Below are 12,690 nucleotides of genomic sequence, written 5' to 3'. Positions count from 1 at the left end.
ATGGCATTTAACTGACGAGGTGTTTTGCTGGTGAGAGATTTGAGTTGCTTTAGCGTGTAGAAGCTAGTTAGCCTACTATTTGATTTGTTTTAGAAAGGCACAACATGTTTCATATGCAGACATTATTTTCCTGTTCCATGTTCAAATAAACCATTTTCAGTGATACCGCTGAGACAGAGTAATGTTTTTGGTCATGGAAAATTAGGTAAAGGTCCTGGAGAAGTCATTGAAAATCATTGGTGAAAAAGTGTATGAACCCTGAAATGTTTTCCTGTGGCTGGGGAAGCCACTCCACCAGCTACGTTAGCAGAAAACCATATAAGGTTCTGCAGGTTACAGAAGTCAAGGGAATGAAACTGTTCCTGTCACTGTGCAACGTTCGTCCTGGTTTGACACACATTTTTTAAATCAGTGTTATCAAAGAGTTGTTCGTGTCAAAGTGATGTCTGAAACAGAAAACAACATGTTAAACAGCAGGACATAACACCACCAGGTGCTATATATTTATATAAACCACACATCATTCAATGACATTAGTGATTTTTGTTTTGCCAATTAGATCAAATAAGATGTTATACCGATATACATTTTTTGGAAACAGGTGCGTTTTGACCCGAGGACAACAGGAAGATTCAAGCATGGAGAAAAAAGGAGAAGTATTTGACATTGAAAGTTGGATTTTTGGAGTTGGTTTGCCTTTAATGTTCACGGCCTGGACCTCTCTCTAGTAGACCTGTCTAAACACTTTGCAACATGTCATGTCCCATCTCCTTTCTCTGCTTTGCCATTCCTGCGTTCGCTCCTGGTGCATCCCAGCAGCTGAGGTTGAGATTGGTTTGATGTCTTATTTCAGTTTGTAGTTCCCGTAGCAAACGAGTCTCTGCAGATTATTTTCTGAACAGAGCCTTGAGCTTCTGTAAATATGACTTCTAATAATTACGTTAGACAATAGGCAGTTGAAATAAGATTCATTCCCTTCAAGCACATTCAGAAATACAAATAAAATGTCTGGGTGTTTATCTGCTGTTGTCTAAAGCAGTGGTTCCCAACCTTCTTTCCCAAGAGCCCCCCCAAATGACTCCGGTTGGAAGTGGCGGGCGCAACAGCGGTATCCAGAAAAGCCCGGTTTGGACACTTTACGGGCAGAAGAAATATTTCTATTAAAGAAAGAATTATACATTTCTGTCTTTTCATGCCTTTAATAGCTACTAACTTGAATTGTTATTCAAATTAATTAATCAATTATTTTTTATATTTTATTGAAATGTAGAGACAAGGCTTTTAGTGACAATCATGTATTGCCTTACAATTATATGTAAAAAATAAAAAAAATAAAAAAAGTCTAAATATGATATTTGGCCTCAAATCATCTGAGGCCTGGCGCCCCCCCTGCTATCTTTGGCGCCCCCCAGGTTGGGAACCACTGGTCTAAAGGATAAGGATCTATTACCATACTCTACATTTATCATATACAGTCTGTTTTAGAGCTTTTCAAATATTTAACTTGAATCAAAGCCCCAGTGGCCAAATGGTCTCCATGATTCAGATCCTGTACATTCTATCTCTCTTTCCTCAGAGTTGTCGGCCAGCTTCCAGTCGGCCACGTCGCTGCGCTACACCTTCAAGGAGCCGTACGAGTTGAGCAGGAACAGCAGCGCCCTGCCGTCCTCCATCTACTCGGACCTGACGCTGAGAGGAGAGAACGTCTCGCTGAGCTTCAGGACCAATCAGAGCCCGGCTCTGCTGCTCTACGTCAGCTCCTACTACACCCAGTACCTGGCCCTGCTCATCAACAAGCACGGTGAGGGGGCGCTCGCATCTTCAAGGAGCTTGTGGTTCATGTGGCTCTCAAAGCTCAACATGGAGGGTCTTTGATAATCTGTCTTCCTTCCTGAGTTGCCTCATCCCATGCTTCTTATTTTCTTCTCCTTTGAGGGTTTCATTTATTTACTTTAGAACGAGGTTATTCAAACTCATGTTCAGAACGCTCTTCAAACTTTAGCATAAGCCATTTGTACTAACGCTTCCTGTTCACCTCCAAGTTCTTTCTACTTCCTTTATCTTCCATTCAATGTTCCTCAAATCTCCTCTCAGTGTTCTTTTCTGCTAATGGGTGGCAGAAAACTTGCTGATTTGTTAAATAATTACGTTGTGAGTTTGGCTTTTAGGAGTAGTAGGAGCCACTTCATTTGAAATTCCTTTTTACGAGAGCCCTACAGAGCTGGCACTTTGCTGCCTGATTGGCTGTAAATGGATTTGTATTGGTGTTAATGAGAGGAAGCTGATGGAAAGCGTGGCGTTAAGGCTTCCTGCTGACCGTGGAGTCGTCAGGTAAATGCACTTAAAATGAAAAGACAAATTAAATCCCGGAGAGCTTTCTCTCATTCGCTCTGAGACGCCTCATTTCTTTTTACCCTCAACTGCAATCGCCCATCAGTCCAAACACAACGTCTCTACTGAAGGCACCTTTTGTCCTGCTATAACTACATTCTCCTTCAAATGAAACTGTTTATGTATGCTACGAAAGCACATGCTGTATAAAGAAATCAAATGAAGGTCACAATGTAACTTCTTATCCCTCCTTTTCTTAAATCTGCACTTAATACTTTGATATTAGGAGATTTCATTGGATTAGCTGTGGTATTGACTCGTTATCCTTTTGATACAGAAATCTTTTTTTTTAAATAATCTGATTTATCTTTGAAGGATTAAATGTGTTTACCCTGAGAGCCAAGATTACAGGACGTGGCGAGGCCATTTTCAGGAAAACAACATATTCACCTTGAAATAATTTAAAATGTTCATCCGTCTGTTTGTCAATCAATCAATCCATGTTTATTTATATAGCCCAATATCAAAAATGTTACATTTGTCTCAGTGGACTTCACAGTTTGTACAGAATATCAGTATGACAATACGACACCCTCTGTCCTTAGACCCTCACATCGTACAAGGAAAAACTTCCAGAGAGAAACCCACAGTTTAAAGGGGAACATGGGAGAAACCTCAGGGAGAGCATCAGAGGAGGGATCCCTCTCCCAGGACGGACAGACGTGCAATAGATGCCGTGTGTAAATTGAAAAGATAATACATTTGCAACATAGGTAGTCCAAATGTTTGGAAATGCATGTGTGTATAATAGGAAGATGAATCCACGAGGATATCCATCCAGGACTTATGATCCAGGACCACAGCCACGACTCAAGATCCAGGACTCGCGATCCATGACAGAGAACCACAGGATCATCCATGACTCCGGATCCCGGCGTATATAGACACCAAAAAGAAAGACATTTGGGGAAGCTGGGTTAATTGGAACATGAGAGTACACAGGTATAGACAGAGAGAAGGAAGAAGTAAGATGTCCCCCGACAGTCTAAGCCTATAGCAGCAAAACTAGGGGCTGAATCTAATCAGCCCTAACTATAAGCTTTATCAAAAAGGAAGGTCTTAAGCGCACTCTTAAAAACGGATAGGGTGTCTGCCGCCCGAACACAAACTGGAAGCTGATTCCACAAAAGTGGAGCTTGATAAGAAAAGGCTCTGGCTCCCATTGTACTTTTAGAGACTCTAGCAACAACCGACAACCCTGCATTCTTGGAACGCAATGCCCAAGTAGGACAGTAGGGTATAATGAGTTCTTTAAGGTAAGATGGCACCTGCCCATTAAGGGCTTTGTAGGCGAGAAGAAGAATTTTAAATTCTATCCTATGTTCTATAGGGAGCCAGTGTAAGGCAGCCAGAACAGGAGTAATGTGGTCCCTTTTCCTAACTCTGGTTAGTACACGAGCTGCAGCATTTTGAATCAGCTGAAGCGACTTAACTGACTTCTTTGTACACCCTGATAATAAGGAGTTACAACAATCCAGCCTTGAAGTAACAAATGCATGGACTAGTTTCTCTGCATCGTTTTGAGGCAAGATATGCCTGATTTTTGCAATGCAGTGTTTGTAAGTTTGTTTGATTTATTGTGAGATCTTTAATGTAACCATATATTTTTGGTGTGTGTGTGTGTGTGTGTGTGTGTGTGTGTGTGTGTGTGTGTGTGTGTGTGTGTGTGTGTGTGTGTGTGTGTGTGTGTGTGTGTGTGTGTGTGTGTGTGTGTGTGTGTGTGTGTAGATACGTTGGAGGTACGGTACAAGCTGGACAGCAGCAGAGACGCTGAGGTGTTGAAGAGCAAAGTGAAGAGTCTGGCAGACGGAGAACTGCACACCGTCACCCTCAGGAGACTGACCGACTCTGTGTCTCTGCAGGTGAAATAACTACTAACTAAGGTTGTCAAATAAATGTAGAGGAGTAAAAATGACCATATGCTTCCCATTTGGAGTCGAATAAAGTCAAAGTCAACTTTAATGTCAGACAGGGAGATTGAAACGCTGTTTACCCTGATGCATAAGGACATTCTAAGCCATTATAACCTCTCGTGGGAATACATCTGCTATACACATGGTTAAATCAAGCACACACACACACACACACACACACACACACACACACACACACACACACACACACACACACACACACACACACACACACACTAAAAAGCCTCTACTTATGGGTGCACACTGGACTTAGTTGTTTTCAAATACGTAAATGAACGCTTTTACAGCTACATTATAACGTGTTATAAACCCAAATCTGTTTGGGCTTAAGCCTCTTTACTTTTTTTCTCAATTTACACCAAAATACTGAGTGTTGGAGGACAGGTTTAAAATGAGGCACCGATCTCAAGGGCAGATGCAATGACGCACACACAGGCAATCCCTTTCCTCCCTGTGTGTGTTATTGTATTGTGATAATGGTCTGTATGATAAAGCCCCCGTCAGACTGTCCAGCATGCAGCTACACGGGGCAGCACCGAACAATAAAACGGCTCCAGGTGAAATATGAAGCATTAATATCATATCTGGATCTACTGAATGTTATCTTGTTAACAACAGCCTCAGATGATTTATGAGGTTAACTTCATCCAACCAGCTGCCAGCGTGCTGTATAATTATCACCCTTAATGGAAATACAAGGTGACCTCTCCTTGAATGGACTCTTGATTCAGTGGAGTGAGGCTCCAATGTTCATAATAAGAGCTGCATCTGCATGGTATCAGTTTCCATCATCATGAATCATATCTGAAAACATACTCTGTGGAAATACTTTGACAGTTTAGACCAGGGCTGCCCAATTCGTTGATCGCGATCGGCCGGTCGGTAGTGTGGGTAGATCGCATGGCATTGAAAAAAAAAAAATTAGCATATCATCCATCCTTACTATGGCATTAGCCAATTGATTGACGTACATGCCGCACACGCATGCGCGGACAACTGCGCCAACTGCAAATCACCGGCGAGCTGATTACCTAGTTAGCCTAACAATTTATACAAAGGGTATAAGGGGGGACTCACCTCCTCATCTGAATCGCTAATGCAGCACAATAAGTGTAAGTGCTCCACAGTTTCTCCGCCGCTTCGAGGTTCCGGTGTTCGCAGTCCACAAGCCCCCCCCCACTCGCGACACACAGGGCCTCACCACATGGCTTTGGGAAGGGGCGGCCCTGTAGGTAGATCACTTTGACTTGGTCATTTTAAAAGTAGCTCCCCAGCTGAAAAGGAGTGGGCCCTGGTTTAGACTATAAGAAGATATCTCAACAACAGTATATTGAATTATATGAGGGTGTTTCTAAGTCGCCAGAACATCAATCTTAACATTTGGTTGAACACTTCCCATCTAGATCTCACTGTGAGCTTTTTCTTGCCATCTTTAGAGCAAACTTAAAATCTTTGCATGTAAGAAATCTTTGGCTAGGAGTAACCAAAGTAAGACATTTTAAATTCTAATTTAGAAAAACAATGATCCTCTTTCAGATCGACCAGAACCCCAGAGAAGACTTCAACCTGACATCAGACGGAGAATTCAACGGCATCAAGTGGCTGGTGCTGGGCAGAGTGCACGGTAAGAGAGAGGCAGTAAAAGCAGAGGCCTTTTTAATTAGAGAGCACTTTAGAACAGATGTGACGCTCAGTCCAGGAATATTTGGGGGAATTAATGCAAATGGAAATATAATTCAAAGAAGTCTGAGGCAAAATATAAGAGCTTCTTTTCAATAAAGGTCTTTATTTTTGCTTCATAAGAGTTTGAGAAGTTGATTTCAGAAGATCACAGCTGCTGCAGGACGTCTTCTGTTGTCTCTCATCTCAAACACAAAACATCGTTTACTGCAAGGTAGAGCTGTGTCTGTGAAGAACAACTTCATCGACTACACACGCGCATGGCTAACTTTATGAGCTTCCTGAAGTGTTTTTTATTTGCAGAATTTAGTTTATGCTTTCAGGGAACTTTGCGCATGTGTGTTGTCAAGTTGGAGAAGATGTTCCTTCATTTTCATGTATTTTGGCACATTAGTGTTTTTTTTATTTGCATTAGCCGCATTCACACCAAGTACTTTGCTCTGCTTAGTTCCCCCATGGAACTAAAGAGCAGATCGCGTTCACACCGGAATAAGTCCCTGAGGGAGGATTAGGCAAATGAAGCCGCTGACGTCACTTCTTCTTCTTCTTCTTCTTCTTCTTCTTCTGCTTTGGGTTTACTGGCAGGCCACAAACAACTTCACGGCGTATACTGCCACCCGAAGTCCCCGGCCGGAAGTCCCCGGAGTTGGGGACTGGCTTCAGTAGAAGCTGCTGGGACTCCCAGCAGCTTCTACTGAAGCCTTCCGAGTAAATCGCCAGAACACCGACGCCTCCTCATCTCCACCGCTCCCATGTTTTATTTTGTGTTGCCATAAGTTATTCTCTCTGCGTTTCTGCGCTGGGCTAATGCTAATGCTAATAATGCTAACGCCAGCAAATACAATGTCTTTTTACAAGTTTTACGGGGCGTGGTTTGCAATCCGACCAGCCAATCAGAAATTGGAACTTTTTTCTCCCAGGAAAGTACCACCTCTCTAGCAGGCACTAAAAAGGGGGGAAAAGTTCTCATGAACTAAGTTCTCTTTTTGGTGTGAACGCAAAATCCCAGGAACTATCAGAACTAAAAGGGAAAAGTACTCCGGTGTGAAAGCGCATATTGTTTCTGAAAGGGCCCGCGCGTTTTCTCCCAATGGAAAGGATTTGGGGCATTGTGGCGCATTGGCACCTCTCAGCCACCGTACATAACAGCGACTATTCCACAACAGTTTGGTTACAGTCCCACGCACCAAATACCTTGGAGTAGCCAATACAAATGATTAGATATGTGTTCTATTTTTGGTTGTAAAACTCGAATACGTGTAACTCAGCTCGGTGTTTTAACCGTCATGTCAGCGTGTGAGCGGTCCGCCCCTCTGTCACACCACAGGAGGCTTAGAGTCAGATCAGCGTCAGAACAGCAGCAGGAAAGTGGATTTTCTGTCGTTTACTGGCAGCCCGTCATCCGTCAGCCTAACTAATCGACCCGGAAGGAATACAGAGAGTCAGAGAGGTGGCGGAGTGAAGAGTGTTTCCACTGAGAGCGTTTTACAGGCTGCGGTAATGCTTCCTGCTGCTCTCATCAACATGCACATGTGTCACCTCTCAGTCATGTGACCAGACACTGCTGCAGCTGCTGACAGCGCTAATGCGGGCCTCACAGCTGCTGTTTACACTGCTGTGAGGGAGAGGAGGTGAATGATGAACAGATCTGAGTCAATAAAGTGAACAGAGAGAGGTGAGGGTGCACATCTGTCTCCAGGAGTGATGGATGCACACTGGAAGCTGAAGCAATCACTGTAATGTGTGTGTGTGTGTGTGTGTGTGTGTGTGTGTGTGTGTGTGTGTGTGTGTGTGTGTGTGTGTGTGTGTGTGTGTGTGTGTGTGTGTGTGTGTGTGTGTGTGTGTGTGTGTGTGTGTGTGTGTGTGTGTGTGTGTGTGTGTGTGTGTGTGTGTGTGTGTGTGTGTGTGTGTGTGTGTGTGTGTGTGTGTGTGTGTGTGTGTGTGTGTATCATTAGAGTCAATAAGCTGCCACTATTGTCCTGCTCTGATAACAGGGAGAGGTGAAGCAGAGTCGAAGTCTGTCGTGTTTTTATTGAACGAGTCGTCCCTCCAGATCAGAGATTAAAGCCTCCAAGCGAAAGGTTAAAAGTTCAATCATTAGCACGGATAAATACAAAGTTATTTATTTAACACACCAGTGGTCCAGTTAGTTAATCTGTGCTCTTTGAAATAACACATTGAAAAAAACACTCATATAAAAACAATATTCAGCATTAAAGTCTTACTTGTTCTGTTTATTAAACAATAATCTACCCGTAGGAAGAAATGTCTCCAGTTGTTTTTGATGAAATGTTTGTTTAAAACAAATGACTATTTGACATTGGCTACATTCCCAGAAATTATCTTTTATTCGGCATCAATACAAATACACCACTCTATGTTTTTGAATGTGCACATTTTACACAATATATTGTTGTATTTATTGTAATATAATTGTATTGAATTGTAGTCTGAATTAGAGCAACTGAGACAACATGTGGCGGCAGTGGTTAAATCTGTAGGGGATTGGACTTTGGACCGACCGGTCTCCGGTTCACGTCCCGATCGGACCAACAAATACGGAGTGTGAACTGGTACTGGAGAGGAGCCATTTCACCTCCTGGGCCACTGCCGACGTGCCCTTGAGCAAGGCACCTAACCCCCGACTGCTCACTGGCGCCGGCTAGAGTGGCTGCCTCCGCTCTGACCTCTCAACTGCATGTGTGCATATAACTGTGTGTGTATTTGCATGATGTAAAAAGTGTGTACTGTATGTACCTGTATAAAAACGCATGTGTGTGTACGACAGAGTGGAAACTGATATTGGATTATCTTCCAAGGTCCATCTTCTTCTTCTTCTTAACATCCAATTACCCCTGGAGTAAATAAAGTATTCTGAGTATCTCAAACAAGTAATGCATGTTGCTGCACTTGTATTAAAGGAACTGTTTCGTAACTAATTCTTAACGACTAAAAGTTATCTAGTTTTTTAACCTTTTTTGATCACATGACATGTTACTTGTTGACGTTTTTATCAAATCAAATCAAGTTTTATTTATATAGCACATTTATAAACGATTTTTGGTCGAGCCAAAGTGCTGTACATATAATAAAAATAGCCTACAGTAGAGACACTTTACAGCTAATACAACAGCAGTTTGTTCAGAATATCAGTATCACAATACGACACCCTCTGTCCTTAGACCCTCTGTCCTTAGACCCTCACATCGTACAAGGAAACACTTCCAGAGAAACCCCACAGTTTAAAGGGGAACACGGGAGAAACCTCAGGGAGAGCAACAGAGGAGGGATCCCTCTCCCAGGACGGACAGACGTGCAATAGATGCCGTGTGTAAATTGAAAAGATAATACATTCTACAGCATAGATAGTCCAAATGTTAGGAAATGCATGTGTGTATAATAAGAAGATGAATCTACAATCCTGTGGGAGCCTTCAGGGAGGCAGCATGACGAGACCCAGGCAGGACCGCAGCGACTTACATACTCAATACTGTGGGCAATCTCCACAGGAGCAATTTGGGGTGAAGTGTCTCATGGACACTACGACATGCTGACTGAAGTGGGGTTTGAACCTGTGCCCCCCTGATCCCAACACCAACACACTACTCCACTGCGCCACAGCCTCCCACATACACTAACTAAGTGTATTGATGAGAGAGTCTTGCAGAGAGTTAAGATTGTTTCTCATGATACCTTAATTACAAAGCTACGATCAGCACCTATAAAACCACAATGCATAGGTTTTATGCTTTGATTTATGTACTATTTATTTATTTATTTTGTGAGCATTTTGTTACTTTAGAACAGAATACTTAATAGCCTTTGTCCCCTGTTTGCAGTCCCTGTGCTAAAATAATCTATCTTTTACAAATACCTCTTGGCAAGAAAGTGAATAAGCATATTTGTCACGTGAATCTGAAAAATAACGAAACAAAGTCAGTTGTTTTAAAAAAAAATGATTCCTTGTTCCAGAGCTGGTTTGAACTGTCACTAGGAAACACATTGCATTAAAAGGGAATAAATATAATATACGAAATCTTGTCAGAAAACACTTGCAGTAATAATAATAATGCTAACTTTAATTTATATAGCGCCTTTCATCAACCCAAGGTCGCTTAACAAAGAAACATATAAGGACAAGACATAAAACAGGTGGCAGAAATCGAAGTGTTACAGTAATCTTTTTTTAAAGTGTTTGACCCTTCCCTCTCCAGACTCTGAGGATCTGGATCCAGATCTGTCCAGGTTGGCGTCTCTGGGTTTCTCCGGCTGTCTCTCGGTGGTCCGCTTTAACTCCATCAGCCCTCTGAAAGCTGCTCTGCTGCACCCGGACAGCAGCCCCGTCACCATCTCCGGACCTTTACTGCAGTCCAGCTGTGGCTCCTCGGCTGCAGCCAATCCCTACGCAGCAGAGAACACACACCACCTGTCAGGTAGGAGAAGACCACATGGTTAGGTCTTTTAGTTTTACTGGACTGACCCGTGCAAGATTGTTGCATTCATTCAGTGTACTATTTGTTGTTTTCAAGTTTGGCTTCCATCAGTGCAATTGGGAAAGAGATACAAAGGTTTTTATTGTCTGTTTACATTTAGATTGCTTATTATTACATGTCTCTTCGCTGACTATTTCATCCAGAGTGAATTACATACACTTTAAAACCATTGACATGCCTCGAGGAGAAAAGTAGGGTTCAGTAGGTTGCCCAAGGACACTTTGACATTTTGCCGTGGGTAGAGACCGAACATCCAGCTGTTATGAAGCACAATTAGAAGTCATTTGGACACATGTTTCAGTCCATAATAATATCCTGTAACTTTTATTCTTGGCCTCTTCCGACTCCCCGAAGGAGAAATCGCTGCTCAGCTGCTGATTGCCCCTCTGTTTATCTGCTGAGTCACTGCAACTCGGAGGAAAAGTTTACTTTCATACACAACAGGGGCTCAACAGTGACCTTCTTCTCATTGCAAAACTGAATTGGGAAACGGCTGTAAAATTGGTTGATCCAAACAAATTCCACATAATGAATGCAAGAATAAATGCATCCCTCGAGTCACCGGACTCACAGCAAATAGATTAAAACACAGAGGATATTTCTTATTATTTTAAAGGTCACTGCTCTTGTCTTTTCCCAAAAGCCCAATCATTAATTGCTGACTTTTCTTTTAGCATCGACAACATCTTTTTAGCGCTCTCTATCAGTCCTTTTCCCACCTGTTGACTATGGAGGCTGAAAGTTGGCATGGAGGACGAGTGATGGTTGTGTGTGCTTGAATTCATGAATGTGTCATATGAGACGATATGATGCGATTTTTCTTGCATCACAGCAGCTCCATTTGTGACATCAACAAGGGCAAATACCAAAAAAACTAAAACAAGGAAACAGACTTTTAACATAACATAATTTGATAGACTCTGCATTCAGAGGATTGAATCTAGCACAAAGGAGTGTTTCAGTCTAAATCAGGGGTGTCAAACTCGAGGCCCGGGGGCCAAATCCGGCCCGCAACTTCATTTTATGTGGCCCCGCGAGAGCTTGCAAAGAATATAATACGTTTATTATATGGTTACATGCCAGTTTACTGGGAGGCGTTTGGCGCAGTGGCTAGTGTGTTGGTGTTGGGATCAGGGGGCCACAGGTTCAAACCCCACTGCAGTCAGCATGTCGTTGTGTCCCTGAGACACTTCTCCTCAAATTGCTCCTGTGGGGATTGTCCACAGAATTGAGTATGTAAGTCGCTTTGGATAACATGTAATGTAATACAGAAGCACGTTGCCCATAAACTACATATCCCACAATGCATCTCGTTTTGTGACATGTGCACTGAAAGAGACTTGCAATTATTTGCCCTGGACTTCTGCTTTCAGACGCAGTTGATTATGAAGTTATTACCCTATACGATAACAATCCAATTCAGAGGCAATAATGTAATATAATACATTACTTTATGACATATTTATATATGTATATTTATATAGTCTAAAAGTTACAACCGGCCCTTTGATGATGCTGATGTGGCCCGCAATGAAATTGAGTTTGACACCCCTGGTCTAAATGTATAAATCCTGGGACCCTGTGTATGTCATTTGATGGCAACAATTCACATTCGCTGCTCAAGATGGTTTGGGTCAGAGGAGATGTTGTTGGTCAGCTCTAATATGTAGTTATGGCTGATAGAGTTACTTGTTTGGTGGAGCAGCTTTCACTTAAAAGACAAACACGTGTACCATGTAGTATTGCAATACTGTAGAACGCTTATAATCACAGATGTGAAAAACAATAAGGATTTGTCTACTCGCCCCCAAAGGACCTAAGGCGGCGGAGAAAATGAAATCGTTGTTTTGTCCTTTTAGAGATATATTCATTGTGCTTTTCCCTGGATAGCAGATGGTCTATCATTACACCAAAGTACTGCATTTGTTCAGTATGGAGGACAATAGGCACTCTGTAAGGACGCTTCTTTAGTGCCAGGTTTTTTTAATTTGCACTGGTTTTAACACTATGTTGTAGTAAATGTGTGGTTGTAGGTTGGCTGAAATAAAAAATAAATGATATGTTGAACCGTGCCCCTGAAATGATGTTTGCTTACAAATCTGCAAGTGTGCCATTATTTCCCCTTTGTTTGTTTGTGAGCTTATCTTCCCTTGGTAGGAGCTGCTGTTTCTCACTGTGTAATGGCCTCATTA

At 42.4% G+C, this 12,690-nt stretch overlaps 1 protein-coding gene across 2 annotated transcripts in view; it reads left to right on the top strand.

Annotated features, from left to right (window-relative positions):
• Positions 1 to 12,690, top strand: part of LOC307020883 (contactin-associated protein-like 4) — a 181,190-nt gene that overhangs the window by 161,880 nt on the left and 6,620 nt on the right. For both annotated transcript variants that reach the window (XM_079652567.1, XM_079652566.1), the window contains exons 19-22: positions 1,577 to 1,801; positions 4,120 to 4,253; positions 5,862 to 5,949; positions 10,220 to 10,438. In XM_079652567.1, coding sequence (XP_079508693.1) covers positions 1,577 to 1,801; positions 4,120 to 4,253; positions 5,862 to 5,949; positions 10,220 to 10,438 — 666 coding nt within the window. The remainder of the gene's footprint in view (positions 1 to 1,576; positions 1,802 to 4,119; positions 4,254 to 5,861; positions 5,950 to 10,219; positions 10,439 to 12,690) is intronic.

The sequence above is a fragment of the Notothenia rossii genome (assembly GCF_949606895.1).
Source record: "Notothenia rossii genome assembly, chromosome: 9".
Taxonomy (NCBI): Eukaryota; Metazoa; Chordata; class Actinopteri; order Perciformes; family Nototheniidae; genus Notothenia; species Notothenia rossii.
The sequence above is the reverse complement of the archived record's forward strand: the minus strand, read 5'-3'. Positions and strand labels throughout refer to the sequence as shown.